Source organism: Sceloporus occidentalis, unplaced genomic scaffold (assembly GCF_023333645.1).
Source record: "Sceloporus occidentalis isolate IW3139 unplaced genomic scaffold, rSceOcc1.0.p SCAF_4, whole genome shotgun sequence".
In the NCBI taxonomy this organism is placed as follows: domain Eukaryota; kingdom Metazoa; phylum Chordata; class Lepidosauria; order Squamata; family Phrynosomatidae; genus Sceloporus; species Sceloporus occidentalis.
In genome coordinates, this window is record NW_028316984.1 from 142,265,342 (window position 1) to 142,281,532 (window position 16,191).

A 16,191-nucleotide genomic window follows, 5' to 3' on the forward strand; every position below is an offset into this window, starting at 1 on the left:
CTAATCTTTTAACATTTTCAATTCTGATCCTGTCCTCTGTGGTACTATTAACCCCTCCTAATTTGGTGTCATATGCAGATTTAATAAGCATGCCCTCTATTCCATTAACCAAGTAATTGATAAAGATGTTGAATAGCACTAGGCCCAGGATGGAACCCCGTGGCACCTCACTAGTCACTTCTCTTCCGGATGAGGAGGAGCCATTGTTGAGTAGCTTTTGGGATCAGTCAGCCAACCAGTTACAAATCTACCTAACAGTTGCATTGTGTACCAAGCTTTTTACTAGCTTTCTGCAGGGATATCATGGTGGTTCTTGTCAAGGGCCTTACTGAAATCACGATATGCTACACTTACAAGCATTCCCTTCATCTGCCAGGCTGTTCCAGTAAGAAAAATCTACCATCATCACATCACATCCCTGTTGTTTCTCTCCCCTTTAATTTTTACCCAGATGCTCTCAACTGTTCACAGGTATACATATCCTTAATGTAATCGATTAAGACTTTGTTGGAAAGGCGTCTTCCCGTTCCCCCCACCCGCACTACACTTTTGAAGCAAAAATCTCATTGTACAGCTGGTGGGGAAGATATGCACATTCCCACTATGATTTAAAGCGAATTGCTGATCGGGTTATATGACTGTCGTTCCTATTTGAAACCGGTTCTGATTCTACTTTGATCAATTTCTGTCATGATAAAGCGAGGCAAATGCAAAAAAAAAAAAAAAAAAAAAAAAAAAAAATCCAGACACTAGTTTCCTAGCTGATCTTTTGAAAAGAATCAATTCTGAAGCGTGTTCAACAAGTGTAAATTACAGATCTGAATTACATCATTCTAGAAGGAAGGGACTAATGGCAGAGGGGTGTTTACCATCCCTCCTCAGTTTTTGGTAGATCTATCATCCGCCCATCCGCCCCCCCCCCTTCTCAGCGCTGCCTTTGTGTTTGTGGTGTGACCTATGGGTGCATGATTTTTTTAAAAAAAATTGATAGAAGATTCAATGCATTGATTTTGCAACTACAGTGGACCCTTGTTATACGCTGGGGTTTGGTTCCAAGATCCCATTAAATATAATGACATACAAAAATGTGTCCCTTATTTAAAAATGGAAAATCAAAGTTTGATATTTAAAATTTATACTTTTTTTGAACACTTTCAAACCGTGGATGCTTGAAACCATGTATAAAAAATCTGTGTATAAGAAGGGCCAACTGTACTTGCAACCCAGGTGATCTGGCGGCAGCTCATAGTGAGGCAAGTAGTTGCAAAACCAAATAATCGAATCTTCTGTCGATTTATCACACACACACACACACACACATACAGAGAGAACGAGAGTTCCCAAGCCAGGCTGCCACTTAAATCACTGATGACGCACAGATGATTGACATGCATTTTGAAGCGGAGCAAGCTAATGGGGATGACATTCGTGCCAAAAAAGAAGCGATTACAAGGAGATAATGAAAAAGATCCGCTTTCATAGTGGGGACGACAGACCGTTTGGAATCAATTTACCAACACGGAATGAAGGCAAATCCCAAACTGGTTCAAATGTTAGTGGGAGTGAGCCAATTAAATAAGTTAAAGCAGCTTCTGGAGGCTCCAAACTATTTCTCGGTCTGGCCACAGGAGGGCCTCAAGTTTCTTTTAATGAACTCTGGCATCCTCTCAGGCAGGCAGAGTTGTGCCTTAGGAATTAAGTTCACCCTCAGCATAAAGTCACTCATGGTGGGTTTCAGGCCTCAAAAGAAGTCCAAATTACATTTTTCTCTGCTCAAAGGACCCCAAGTAAGGTTGTCTCTGCTCAAAGTCTGTCTGGTAAGAGGAAGGCGGAATCTCCTCTTTGCTCCTCTGAGTATTCAGATTGTGATTCTAGTGTGGAATCTCTGCTTTTAGATAAGGCCCATCAGGAGTCTAGGGATGATGCGCTTTATTCTGAAAAGGAGGAAGGAAAGTGGTTGGATTCAGGTTCAAAACAGGATAAACCTTACAGCAGTTTGTTTCACTTTGAGGATTTTGTTCCCCTGTCATCCAAGGTCTCTGCAACATTGGGGTTTGCTATGTCTAAGACTAACTCAAACACCCAATGTGAGGAGACTTCTTCTGAGTTGAATGAAAGGGAGGCTTCTCCTCCATGACAACCAAGGTGTTCAGGAAGGGTGATACCTTTTCTATCAGTCTGCCTCTAACTGTTAAGGGCAGAATGGGCAATGCCACTGCAGAGTAAAAAAAGGGACTATGGTTGCTGAGAAATTTATTTTCCAGGCAAACAGATGCTTAAGGAACTCAAATCACTTATGGTAGAAACCCTTGCCCCTGTCAGCCTCTCTAGTTTCCAGTTCTCTGATTCCAAATGGAGAGGCCAATCTCAAGGACCCCGAGGAGAAGTAAATTGACAGCTCTTTAAAGGAAGCCCATAAGACAGCGGCCTTGGCAATCAGGACTTCCGCCACTGATGCCTCCCTTTTGTATGTGGAGGGTATACTATGGGGGAGTACTTGGATTGCATGTCCTTGCATAGGTACCTTTTGAAGATGTACAGAGTACTTAAATTTGTAGCAGACACTTCTCAAGACTCCCTTACTTTGCAGCAAGGTCTATAGGGGCTGTCACATTGACTAGGCTCTCCACCTGGCTTAAGCATTAGGAGGTGGATGCGTATTCTAGAGCAAACCTCTCCACAGCAGCCTTTAGAGGCACTAATTTGTTGGAGGAGGTGGCTATAAAGAACATGCTACATCTTTGTGATTCCAAATAACAGAGGGGACTTCAGTTCAGTTTTGGACTTTGAAGTATACAAACTCCTACATTGTGTACAAACGCTTTTACATGGAAACACTGTCCTCCATTCAGGGGGCCCTGCAGAGAGAAGACATCCTAGTTTCTCTAGATCCTGCTAAAGCGTATTTGCACATTCCTATCTTTAAGAGGAGCAGAAGTTTCCTCAACATTCTTCAGTCAACATCACTCCCAGTTTCAGGAACTGTTCTTTGGTCTGGCCTTGGCCCAGAAGGTATTTACCAAAGTATTTTTGGCTTTAGTAGCTCACTTGAGGTTACAGTGCATACAACTATACCTATACCTGGATGACGTGCTTTTGAGCTCCATGTCCTTTCAAGGAGGTTTGCAGGATCTCAAGTGTAAGTGGATTGTCTGTAGTCCCATGGCTTTTTGATAAATACAAAGAAAAGCCAGCTAAACCTATTATTCATCTGGGAGCCCTGATTGATATGACCTAGGGCATGATTTATATTTTAAAAGAGAGACAAGACATTCCCAGGACAGAGACACAGAGGATGCGCTCTCTATCCACAGTGCCTCTCATTACTTTAGCTGGGCTTCTAGGCCATATTATCTCGGTAATCCAGATTGTGCCTTGGCCAGATTCCACTTGAGGCGCCTCCAGTGGTTCCTGCAGCCACATCAATCACTGATTGTGAGATACAAATACCTATTAATGTGTTGTTATCTCTTCCCGCCCGCCCCCCGGCCACCAATCAGATATTAACTAATATGGTGGCCTTGGAAGTACAGTTGGCAGAGGGCATTGATGTTTCCAGAGCCCCACTGCATTGCAGTAATCTCAGGTGCTGATCTGAGCTGGGGAGGTCATTGTCAGGGACTCTGGGGATACAGACAGCAGGGTCACAGCATCAATTGAGTGACTCGTCTAGCTCTCCTCCCCTTTACTCAAGCTGAATCATGTGCTGGCTCTCATTGGCAACATAACCATATATACCCACAAAGAAAATCCAGGTCTTATTCCATTTACAGGGAGGAAATTATTCTGTTCAAGTGCACAAAAAAATCAGTTCTGTCCCTGTCAGCTCAGCATGTTCAAGGGGTTACCAATTTCCAGGCAGACTTTCTGAGCATACACACCTTACTTCCAGGGGAGTGTAGCCTGAACCTAGAGGTGTTTCTCCAGATAGAGATAGGTTTAGACCTTAGTGACAGACAAGTTTGCCTCCCTGTCCAGTAACAAGCTCCCCATTTTTTTTCACAAGGTACCTTTGTCCCTGCGCAGAGGGTGTGGATGCACTACAGTGCTACTGGCCAAGGTGTCTACTTTACTTCTCCCCTCCTCTTCCCCTCATTGCCAGGGTGATCATGGAGAAGAGGACTCAGGTGGTTCTCAAAGCCCCTTACTGCACCAGGAAGCCTTGGTTTTCAGACCTCATGAACCTGTCCCTGTCAGGGCCTCCTTCAACACCCAGTTGTGATTCAGCTCCAGCTAGCCACCTGTAGGTTGAACAGCACACGTTGAAGGAGTGTGGTCAATGTCATACTGATCCTGTGACTAACACGCTCTTGTCTTCCTGCAGCCATTCTACAAAAATCTGTGAGGCCATGTGAAAGGCCTCTACTAGGTGGTGTAAAACCAATTCCATCCAGTATGGCAGGGTTTCTGTCTCATATCTCCTGACTTTCTTACAGAAAGGGCTTGAAGTAGGCCTTAGGCCTAATACCTTAAAGAAGCAGGCAGTTGCCCTGTCCTCAGTCTTCCCTAATGCTCTAAGTGCCCCGCTTTCTTCTCACTCACATGTAAGAAGATTTCTTTGGGGGGACTACTATCATATCTCATCCAGTCAGTCAGTATTTGGAGCCTGCCCTTTGTTTTGAAGCAGCTAAAAAAAAATCCATTTGAGCCTCTTAAGATGGTTTCCCTGAGGCTTGTCTCCTTGATGGTTGCATTTTTGTTAATCATATCTGCTCCCTGTGTTTCAGAGCTTGCAGCCCTTTTGGTTTTAAAGCAACTCTGCACCTTTAACAAGGATTACATTTCTCTCCATCCTGACCCTTTATGCCTAAGGTGCTTTCTACATTTCATATGTCTCAAGAACTCATTCTTCCTTCTTTCGTATGCTAAAAATAGACATTTACCGAACTTAAGACCCTTCAGCGTTGTGATTGTTTGTTTTTCTCTTTCAATCTTTTTCAATTATTTGGAGTAGCAAGGCTAAATAACTAAAACTGAGAGAGAGCTGAAAGACTCCAGAGTTAAATGGCAAATTACCTAGATGGTTTTCATCTCAGGAAGCTTTACATAGCAAGGAGAATTTAACTAAAGGAATATGGCTGAAATATGAGAACCTTTTAGTCAACAAGAAGGAAGAAATACGGCTAAAATCAATACAAGAATTAAAGAGGGGAAAAACATCCCGTGGTTTGTATATATACAAATAACAGAAGACTTTTAAAAAGATATGACTCAATATGGAATAGAGAAAGAAGCAAAAACATTAGACAAAATAATGATGGGGTGTAAAAGGGATGATATCAAAATTATATAAAGTAGTGCTAGATATAGAACTGAAAGAAGAAATTATAAAAACCAATATGATAAATTGGATGCAAGATTTTAAAAGAACAATACCATTAGCATATTGGGGAAAATTCTGGACACTTACACATAAATGTTCAAAATGTAATAATTTAAAAGAAAATTATCTTAAAATCTTTTACAGGTGGTATCTAACGCCTGTCAAACTAGCAAAAATTACAAGATCAAAAGAGAAGAAATGCTGGAAATGTCAGAAAGAAAAAAAAGACAGGCACAATGTTCCACATATGGTGGAAATGCAAAATTGCAAAAAAAAAAATTAAAAATGGAGAAAAAATGCTAGAGTAATAGAAAAGAAATTGGATTGTAAGTTACCAGTTATCCCAGAATTATGGTTACTTAATATAACGGAATATGTAAGTTTAAATTTGAATGAGGGAAAAAATAATTTATTAATCTATTTGATAACTACGGCACGAACAGTGTACACATGTCACTGGAAGTATAAGGAAGGTCCTACAATGGAGGAATGGTTTATTAAGGTTCAAGAACTTGCAATGATGAACACACTGTCAATGATGGATAAAGGAGACCCAGCTCAACAACACAAGAAAAAATGGGAGAAAATAGCTGAACTCTGGGGGTAAATTCTGAAGAAAAGACTGTTTTGTTTTGATGGCTAAAAAGTCCCGGTACCATTGTTGTATTTTGATGTTTAGATTTTTGTATTCTTGTATCAATTTAGAATATAAATAAACTATTTAAAAAGAGTTAAATGGCACAGAATGGTAACAAACTTTTGCTTGTGAGCTGGATGGACTATTATATGGTTAGCTCTCCTGCATATCCAAGAATGATGAATTTACATTGAGTACCAACATCTCATTTTCCAGATACTGCCATTGCTAAATGGGGATACATTCCTTAGAAGAAGGGTGGTATAGAATTTGGAAAATTTGTGACAGCACTTTTGCCTTGTATATAAGTTTCGGTTAGAGAATATACTTTTTCTGCAGATAAAAATCCTAACGCTAAGGATTACCGTATAAACTTCAACTATAAGTCAACCTCATGTATAAGTTACGGGCAGGTTTTGGGGCCAAAATTGTGGATTTTGCCATGACCCATCGATAGGTCAAGGGTAAAACATGGAAGCTCCTTCAATGTGTTCATGTGTGCATACAGCAAGAGAGACTCTAATTGAGGCTTTTTGCTTCAGCGTTTGTTTTAACTTTAGTTTCAGCCTTCACCCAGACAGTTAGTGCCAGCGTGGGCCAGAGAGGGACTCTGTCTAACAGAAATTAACCACTCAGGGCTCTTTCTGCTTGGCTCAAGAGAAAAAGAAATTGTCTTCCCACCGCATAGGGAAATCTGAAAGAGCTGTTATCACATTACCACACTGACCCAGAAATAAGTCAACCTGGGATTTTGGGGTCAATTTTTGGCATAAATTTTTAGACTTATAGAGGAGTATATACACTAGGTTTCCCTAAAACCCCAACAATATTTAGATTGGTAAGTTTGTAGACTTGCATTCCGGTATACACAATAGTATAGATATGTGTATTATACTATATTGTTTAAAATGATGTGTAGCCAGTTGGAGCTCAGGGAAAGAAAGATGTATATAGATTTCCCATTCCCCTCAAAGTAGATGAATAGTTGAAAAAACATGATACAAACTATAATTTGTAAACCAAGGCAAAAGTTGAAAGGAAGATTGAACAAAGCACTGCAGCCAAATGGAGTAAATTTTAACAAGCAATTTATCTAGGCTAGGCTGAAAGAAACAGTTTCAGCTTGTCATACAATACACTTATAATTTGACTGTTGCCATTATTTGTTTTGGTTCCCTCCTTGACATTATCAGAGTAACGTGTTTTTTTCCTAATCTCTTTTTTTGTTTCATAGGGAGGTTTTTAAGACTTATAATGTTGCTATGGACTACGTTACTGTTGCACTCATGATCTGGAACTTTGGTGTAGTAGGCATGATTTGTATTCACTGGAAAGGCCCTCTCCGGCTTCAGCAGGCCTATCTCATTATGATAAGTGCTCTAATGGCCCTGGTATTTATTAAATATCTTCCTGAATGGACTGCATGGCTCATCTTGGCAGTGATTTCAGTCTATGGTAAGAATTTCATCCCAAATACTTACTTGAAATATCACTGGTTTATTTTGCTTTTCTGCACTTCATGCTTGATGCTTTTCCATGGAAAAGAGGGAGTCATTTGTTTTCCATTTTAGAGGCCTTTGTCTAAAGAGGAGTTTGTCTGGCGAATCATGATAGACAGTATTAAAGAGGTATATTTTATTCCCTACACCTAGCTTCTATGAGATGTTTCTTGTCAATTTCGTTGTCCACAACCACCCTGCATAAATGTGTAATTTAAGTAATTGTCTCAAGAACGATCTAATGACAACTTTGACTACTGTTTGCAATTGGGATATTGCTTTTACATGGTTTGACATGTCAGATGATAGGCTGTATGATCTGCTGTAATGTAGCTCATATTTGTAGAACCCTGAAAGCTCATTCTAAAGTATGCTTTTCTTGCTTAATATGGTCTATGTAAAGAGTCAGAAGTGTGTTTGGAATTATTCTATTTGTGCATCAGATATTAATGAATTTCAACAAAAAGCCCTGCAAAGATTGCAAGCTCTGTATATTATTATTATTATTATTATTATTATTATTCTATTTCCTGCCTCTCCCTGCGGATCGAGGCAGGATCCCATCAATATCAGCAATACAGTCTATAAAATACAGATTAAAAACATCATCATATAACCACAATACACAATAAAATACAGTACAATATAATACTAGTCAATGCTAGTCGGTCAGCAATATTACAGTAGAGAGGAAACAACGCATCTGATTCATCTGTTTTTCCATATAATCTAAACGGGGTGGGAATCTTCACTATAGCAGGTCAGGTGGATATGCCCGCTGGAAGAGATCCATCTTTAATGCCTTCTTAAAGGCTTCTAATGATGTAATGAGGTGGATCTCTTCTGGCAAGTTGTTCCATAATTTTAGGACCGCGGCTGTAAATGCTTTTTGGGAAGTAGTGACCAGTCTGGTTTTTTTGTATTCCTGCAATTTCTTCCCTGAGGTTCTGAGTGTGCGGGGCGGATTGTGTAGGGAGAGACATTCCCTTAAGTAACTCGGGCCCAAGCCATGTAGGGCTTTAAAGGTGACGACCAACACTTTGTATTGCGCCTGGAAGCTAATCGGTAGCCAGTGTAAAGATTTTAGTATTGGTGTAATATGGTCCGATCTTGATGTTCCCGTGACCAATCTGGCTGCAGCATTTTGGATTAACTGAAGTTTCCGAACTTGGTACAAAGGTAGCCCATGTAGAGTGCATTACAGAAATCTAAACGAGAGGTTACCAGTGCATGCACCGCTGCTTCAAGGTCTCTCCGAGCCAAGTAGGGGTGCAGCTGGCGTATCAACTGAAGTTGGTACCAAGCATTCCTGGCCACCGCCTCCACATGCGATGTTAACTGTAGAGACGAGTCCAGGAGCACTCCCAAACTGCAGACTTCGTCCTTTAGGGGAAGTGTGACCCCGTCCAGGACAGGTTGACAAATCTCCCCACCTGGCCCAGGGGTTCCTATCGCAAGTACCTCCATTTTCTCTGGATTCACCCTGAGCTTGTTTTCCCTCATCCAGCCCATTACCTACTCAAGACAGGCATTTAGAGGAGAGATGCCATCCTTGGTCACTGCAGCAATCGGGGACATGGAGAGGTGGAGTTGGGTGTCATCAGTGTACTGATAACACCACGCCCCCTGTGTCCAGATGATCTCTCCCTGCGGCTTCATGTAAATATTAAACAGCATGGGAGACAGGATGGCGCCTTGAGGGACGCTTGATGTCAACTCCCGCTTACGGGAGCAACTGTCTCCCAGCATCACCATCTGAAATCTGCCCGAGAGATAGGATCTGAACCACTGGAGCGCAGTGCCCCCGATACCTAAATCCCTCAGGTGTTCCAGAAGGATACCATGGTCTATGTATCGAAGGCCGCTGAGATGTCCAAGAGCACCAACAGGGTCACACTTCCCCCGTCGATGCCCAGACGGAGATCATCTACCAAGGTGACCATGGCAGTCTCAACTCCGTAACCTGCCCTGAAGCCAGCTTGAAATGGGTCTAGATAAACGGGTTCATCCAAGACCGCCTGGAGTTGGAAGGCAACCTTCTCAATCACCTTGCCCAAAAATGGTAACAAAGAGACTGGCCTGTAGTTGTTTCTAATCAGGGGATCAAGGGAGGTTTTTTTCAAGAGTGGTTTAACCACTGCTTGTTTGAATTTGGATGGAAATATCCCCTCCCTAAGAGATGCATTAATGATGATTTGAAGTGAGGTTACTGCTGCATCCCCTCCCTGAACGGTCAGCCAAGATGGGCAGGGATCCAGAGGGCAAGTCGTCTTCCTTACACTTCCAAGCAGCTTGTCCACTTCATCAGTATTCACAAGCTCAAAGTAGTAAGGAACATGTGGCCTTCCAAATGTTGAACCACAGCTCCTCCTGTTATACTTCACTGTGAGCTGTATTGGCTAGGGCTGATGGAAATTGGTGTCCAGCAACAGTTGGAGAGTCACATTATCCCATTTGTGTAGTAGGGGATTACAGCTGTATCAGTCCACTCTAACTCCATGATATACAGTCACATGTCTTAGCAACTTGTTCACTTTAACCGTTGCATGGTACCTGTACATATAGAGCAGGGGTAGGCAACCCGCCGATTGCCACTGGGGCCTTTGGCCTCTCACGCGCAGGGGCAAGGCGGGGCAATTGTCTATAGATGCCTCAGAAACATGCATTTATATTAACATTTTTTTAAAAATCAGCAATTTTTTTTGCGTGTCCTCCACTTTTTTTAAAAAAAGTGTCCACCATTTGAAAATGCTGTCCTACATTTGTCCCAGTTTATTTATTTATTTATTTTTAAACAATTATTTATTTATTTATTTATTTGCTTCAGCCCCCCGTTTGTCTGAGAGACAGCAACCCGGCCCCCGGCTCAAAAAGCTTGCCTACCCCTGATATAGAGCCTAACATCTGTAGGCTATATATTATAAAAGTGATCTGTTGAGGCCTCCAGGGATACGTACACCTTTTAAGAGATAAGTGGGTGATTCCCTCTCCTCGATGCATATGGTTCATAATTTAAGATCCTAGCAAATGTCCAGACGTTCATTGTAGTAATCATACATCAGGAGTCATAACTTGTCTTGTATCCTCTTTGCAATGTAGGGTTTATACAGGAGAAACACTGTAGTTTCAGAACATATGAACATTCCACAGAATGGTAGGAAAAATGTAGGACATGATGTGCAACAAATTGTAGGACATTCAAAAATGGAGAACACAACCAACTAAAAGCCAAAAACATTAATAAAAAACAATATAAATTCATGTTTCTCAGTCATGCTCAAAACGGAGAACATTTTGACATTCTTCCTGGATAGGAGGTTGGGATATATAGCTTTGTGTGTTGGACTACGAGGAACCTCCTGAGAGTAAGGGCTGTTTGACAGTGGAATGTTCCCAGAGAAGTTAGTAGTAGTTCAAGTGTTGGAACAGTTGTGCATCCTTATAGCATTAGCAGAATGGCTGATTTGTCTAGGGATGGGTCTAAGAAAGAGTGGCTGAGTTAACACCATCAGAAATTAGGCTTGCTATTTCTGCAGCAAAAGGAGTATTACTCTTTTCCAGCAGAGTGCTGACTGTAGATTTAAGGTCTTGTAAAAATGGCAACAACAAAAATTAATTATTTTGTTAAACATAGAAAAAACAATATACAAAGGGATGTTGTAGCATCTTTATTAGTCTCAAAAGTGCTACAAGATCCCTTTGCATACTGATTTTCCAGAACAATGCAGCTTTGTCTTTGAATAGAAGAAATAAACCCACACATATTTTACATGTATATCTAAAAGCATACATAGATAAACAATGATAAAATTATAAACATTATTAAACAACAATATAAAAACAAACAATACCTACACTACTAACTCCCCACACCCAACTGATGACTTGTGCCACAATTTAGATGAAATTTAGATGAAAATATATAAAGCTCTGTTAAATTTACAAAACCTAAAACTGATGTATGGTCCCAGTGGAACAAAAACAAACAAATAAACAATTCCTAATTTTTTTGAAAATTATTCAAGGATTTCTCCTTAATCAAGACTATCAGTTTGTCCATTTCAGCAAATTCAGTTGTCTTCATCAGCTGATCTTCTTTCATTGGAACAACACCATCTTTCCGTTTGGGGCGTAGACTGTTCTTGCTGCAGTAATCATGTCTTTGTAAAATCCTTCAATATTTCTTCTCAGTCTGTTCATTTAGCATTCCCATTTTATTTTTTAAGAAAAATAATTGTAAAAAAAGGTATGGCAGTTAAATGTTCTTTTTTCTCATATTATTGTACAAAATGAATAATAATGTTTTATTTAAGGTTGGTAATATATCTGCTTTACCACGTGAATACTTATTTTACTGTCTTTGAAAGAGGGGAAATAGTTTTTAAAAATTATCTCTTACCACACAACAAAATCCTGACTTCTCAGGATGCTTCTCCTCAGCCACAACTGCTTCTTTTTAATTGAGGATATGCAATGCTGTATCCCTTCCAATCAATACACCCTGCATATTCATATCTTCATTTTTTTTATTCTTGAAGAAGCAGGATTTTCCCATTCACACCACCTTATCTGAGTGATTATTGTAGTATTTAAAGACATAGCTACATTCATCTAGAAAATCAGTATGCAAAGGGATTTTTTCAGACTAACTGAAACAAAGAACCTGATAATATGAGCTTCCATAGACTTGAGCCCACTTCCTCCAATACATGGAGTGGAATGGAGTGTCCAGAGACTGATCAATATAAACAAGTTGTGTGTGAGAATGTCAGTTGAAATAAAAAGCTTTGTGGGTACGGAGATGAGGTGACAAGTTCAGTTTTAACAATAGTCGTTGGGGGACAAAGGCAGGAGGAAAGATGTTGCCTACATTTTTAAAAAAATTCTATACTCATTGATATTTTCCCCTCCTACAGTAGAAAATCATGAATAAAAGAAAACAGTCCTAATTACTGTAGCCATGTCATATGCAGTGCCTTAGCTTTTTCAAGTGGAAACAAGCAACATATCAGCCTTTTGAGATATGTACACACAAGTTTATAATACCACATACATTCCCTTCACATTGTGCTTATTCAGAAAATCCAGATGGCCTTATAAAACTTCCTTATTCTGCAGCATAAGTTGTGCCTGAATAATGGCTGCACTTAAACACAGAGATATCCCATGTTGTTACATGATGTTAAGTTGACAGTGTTATCATACAATTCTTCTGTCATCATTCAAATTCACCATAACAAAGACATTTCTTATACTAGGAAATTCACACTGTTGATTGACATCCATACTGAAAAGATTAGCAAGCCATGTGGACATACACATTTTCATTGTGTGTAAGATTTAAAATGAGGACATAATTGGATGAAGGAGTGGGTGCTTTTCAAACTTTAACTTGGTGATTTAGGCCATTGTCCTGCTGTAATAAAATTATTTGGCTCTGGAGTTGACCAGGTAATATTTAATTAAAATAAAACCATACCTAGAATATAGGTAATCAAGTACATGTTGTAATATTTGATACATGAGCCAAACTTAAAGAATGCCCAGGTGCTCACAGCTTTCAAAAGCTGCCAGAAACAAAAGATAGTACAGGGTGGGTCAGAGGAACATTTGGCTCCAGAGGCCAAATTGAATTGGAGAATTGCTGATATTTACTAAGTTTCTGGTTGGAGATATTTTCTTGCTAGTTTAGTCAGTTAACAGTGGTGCTAAAGTGTTTTGGTATCTGTTAAACTTTACTCGATAAAGGTAACTTAAAAGTGGTAAGATCAGAAAACTATATAAACGAATAAGTGAGTCTGGTGGTACACTTTCAGACAAGCTATAAAGCAAAGTGGTGGATTTTAAATTAAACCTCTAAGGAGCAATTGTTGCAGATGTACTTATGGTATTTTGTCTTAAGACACCTGATGTTTGAAAAAATAATTTTCACTTCAGTTTATGAAGGGACCTGAGTTCTTTGATGATAGTTGGGTCAAGGAAGTACCTTCCCCTCTCCTTACAAGTTTGATTGATTTAGTGTTCATGAATCCCTCTTGACCTTTAATAAATGCCTTACAGGATTGCACAGAAGTATATTTACAGAGGGAAAAGAAATATAGGGTGGGGTAGGTGGCTCAGCTAAGCAAAGTGGCCCAGATGCAACTCAATTGTAATGTAATGGCATGCTTAATCCACTGTGGGCAAGGCTTACTAATGAAATCTAACCAGGCATATCAGAAGTATTACATGGCTCTGCTAATTCTGAGTAGGATCGAAAAAATCCTTCCAAATATGTCTAAAGATCATCTGTGTAAGAAATCTTCCCATTTTTTGCTTCCAGACATGGTCCATTGCACTGTGTAAGATGCTTCACTGAGTTCCTTGCCTTCATGAGTGACTTTCCAGAGTTAGTAGAGTTTACCATGCAGAGCCTTAGAAAGTCTCAAAATACATTCAGAAACCATCTTGTCTCTCTTCTTTTGAAAGCAAAACCTTCCCTGAGTGTACTTTGCAATAGTGTAAGCTGAGTGAAAAAAGCATACTCTCAATCCTGTCTCTGAGGGCTAGTGACATTGTGGTAGTGGATGGACCTATAGCCAGATTTCCTGGAGAGGACTGTGTGTGGCTTTGTTAAAATTTGAGCAAGGTGACATAGGTCACTGATAGAGCACAAACTTTGCATTGAGAAAGTCCAGGTTTCAGTCCATGGCATTGCCAGTTGAATAGATATCTGGTAATATGAATGGAAAAGAGAGTTAGAACCCAGATAGTTGTTGTTACTATGTTTCCAAATCAAACTTAAATTTGCTATGGTTTCCTTTGTGTTACCCAACCATACTGAGCATTGACTTGTAGGTTTTATGTAGTCACATCTTTGATGATGACTCCATCTCTCTGTTTATTCAGTGCTGTAGGCCTCTTAATAGAACTTGCATTGGAGCCTGAGTTTAATTGAATTGCTTTTTACAAACAGAAGGGCTCCTTGCATTCCAAGAGGGGACTGTAATCCAGTTGAGTTTTAAGATAAACATTATTTTAGCAGCTAAGAAAAAAAATGTTTTGTGGGGATTTACTCTGTTGCCACCTGCATTATGCCTCACACTGATCAAGTGGATGTGCCAAAGCCTTTCCTAGCATGTTTTCAAGATGTGCTGAGTAACAGACAAAAAGGGTCTTCCATCAGAGAACATGTTGAATGAACATAGTCTTCCTCATAAGAACTTCAGGTCTAAACTTGAACATTAACTAACATTAGTTATGTGTCAAGTCACAGAAGCAAAATTAGAAAAGAGAGGAAATGTACTAAATTGTTTATAATTATTTTAATATAATTGTAGTGTTCTCTTTTTGTAATTAATAGTTCATAAAAATGGGTTTGAACTTCAGTGCAAACTAATTTACTCTTGCTTTAGTGCTCTTGTAATCAATGGCACTTAAATTAATTTTAGCAAACATATCTTGTTCATTTCAATTGATATATAATAGGGTGGGCAACACACAGCCCACCAGTGCCTTGTGAGGTCCCCACTTGTTCCTTCATCCTACCCTACTGGGAAAAAAGGGTTTAAAAGCAGGAGAACTGATGCTTCTGAAAGCCCCATGAACAATAATTCTCCTTTAATACAAGAAGAAATTTTGGGATGCAGGAGTAGGTGTTTTTAATACAAGATTCTGGCTTCCATTCCCTTCTTCACCTTTACATTTTTACAAAACAAGATACAGAGTTCTGAGTTTGGTGAGATAGCTCATGCAGGATCCAGATGCAGAACTGGCCTTTATGCCTTTGAAAATTGCTCACTGCAATTTAAACTGTAACTAATTTTGACTAGACCCAACAGAAGGCACTTTGATCCAGCAAAACAGAAAGGAAGACAGTTTTGAACCCACCCATCCAATTATCAGTTACCACTTGTTACAGACAGAGGGCTACCATTCCAATTTCATAGGAAAAAAACCTGTTACTGTCAAGACAGTATACACAAATGGAAGAGTCACCTGTTGGATTCTATCTAGCAGCTTTCAGTATTCCACCCTGGACACAGAGATGTTCATTTACCCTTTGCCAGACCTTGGTAGTGAGGAAGTATCCAGTTTTATTCCAGGAAACTATGTACAGTACACGTGCACGCCACCACATGCACGAACCCTATTCATTTAAATGGGGTTCGAGCATAGGTGGAATTTGCTTTACGCAGGGGAGTCCGGAACGGATCCCCACGTAAAGTAAGGGCACACTGTACAAGAGTAATGTTATCTCTCTTCTGAAAATCTGCAGTGTATTGGAACCTTGAAACAGTATGAAAATCATCAAATAGCAAAATTCACAATGGCAGTTTATGAATATGCCATTTGAGTAAAAAAAAACAATTCGGTTGACCCCAAACATGTGATTCAGATATTCATGCATTTCTCAGTGGAGAAGCATATCAGAGCATATGAATGTTGTTCCTTCACCATTGTGTGTGAGCAAAATAGTGTTTCTTCACCATTGTGTTTGAGCTGGGGTGAGGGGCTGATTTGGTCTAGGTTTCCAGATTCCTTCTTGAAACACACACACACTCCACATAGCACCTATATGCCATCAGTTCCCAGCTCACTTCTTCAGAAAGGGCTATCTGTAACACTGAGCCCTTTTCTGTAGTAGTACAGACTTTTCTGCAAGTCCAGCGTGGGTGGTTTTTAGGGAAGGAGACAAGGTATATCAGAAGACAGGCATGCTAAATTTCCCCACTCTCTTGTGAATCTTACAT

General features: G+C 39.9%; 1 protein-coding gene across 3 annotated transcripts in view; it reads left to right on the plus strand.

Moving 5' to 3' along the window:
* PSEN1 (presenilin 1) overlaps window positions 1–16,191 on the plus strand; it is a 71,068-nt gene that overhangs the window by 24,768 nt on the left and 30,109 nt on the right. For all 3 annotated transcript variants that reach the window (XM_089521827.1, XM_089521825.1, XM_089521826.1), the window contains one exon: window positions 7,195–7,415. In XM_089521827.1, the coding sequence (XP_089377953.1) occupies window positions 7,195–7,415 (221 nt within the window). The remainder of the gene's footprint in view (window positions 1–7,194; window positions 7,416–16,191) is intronic.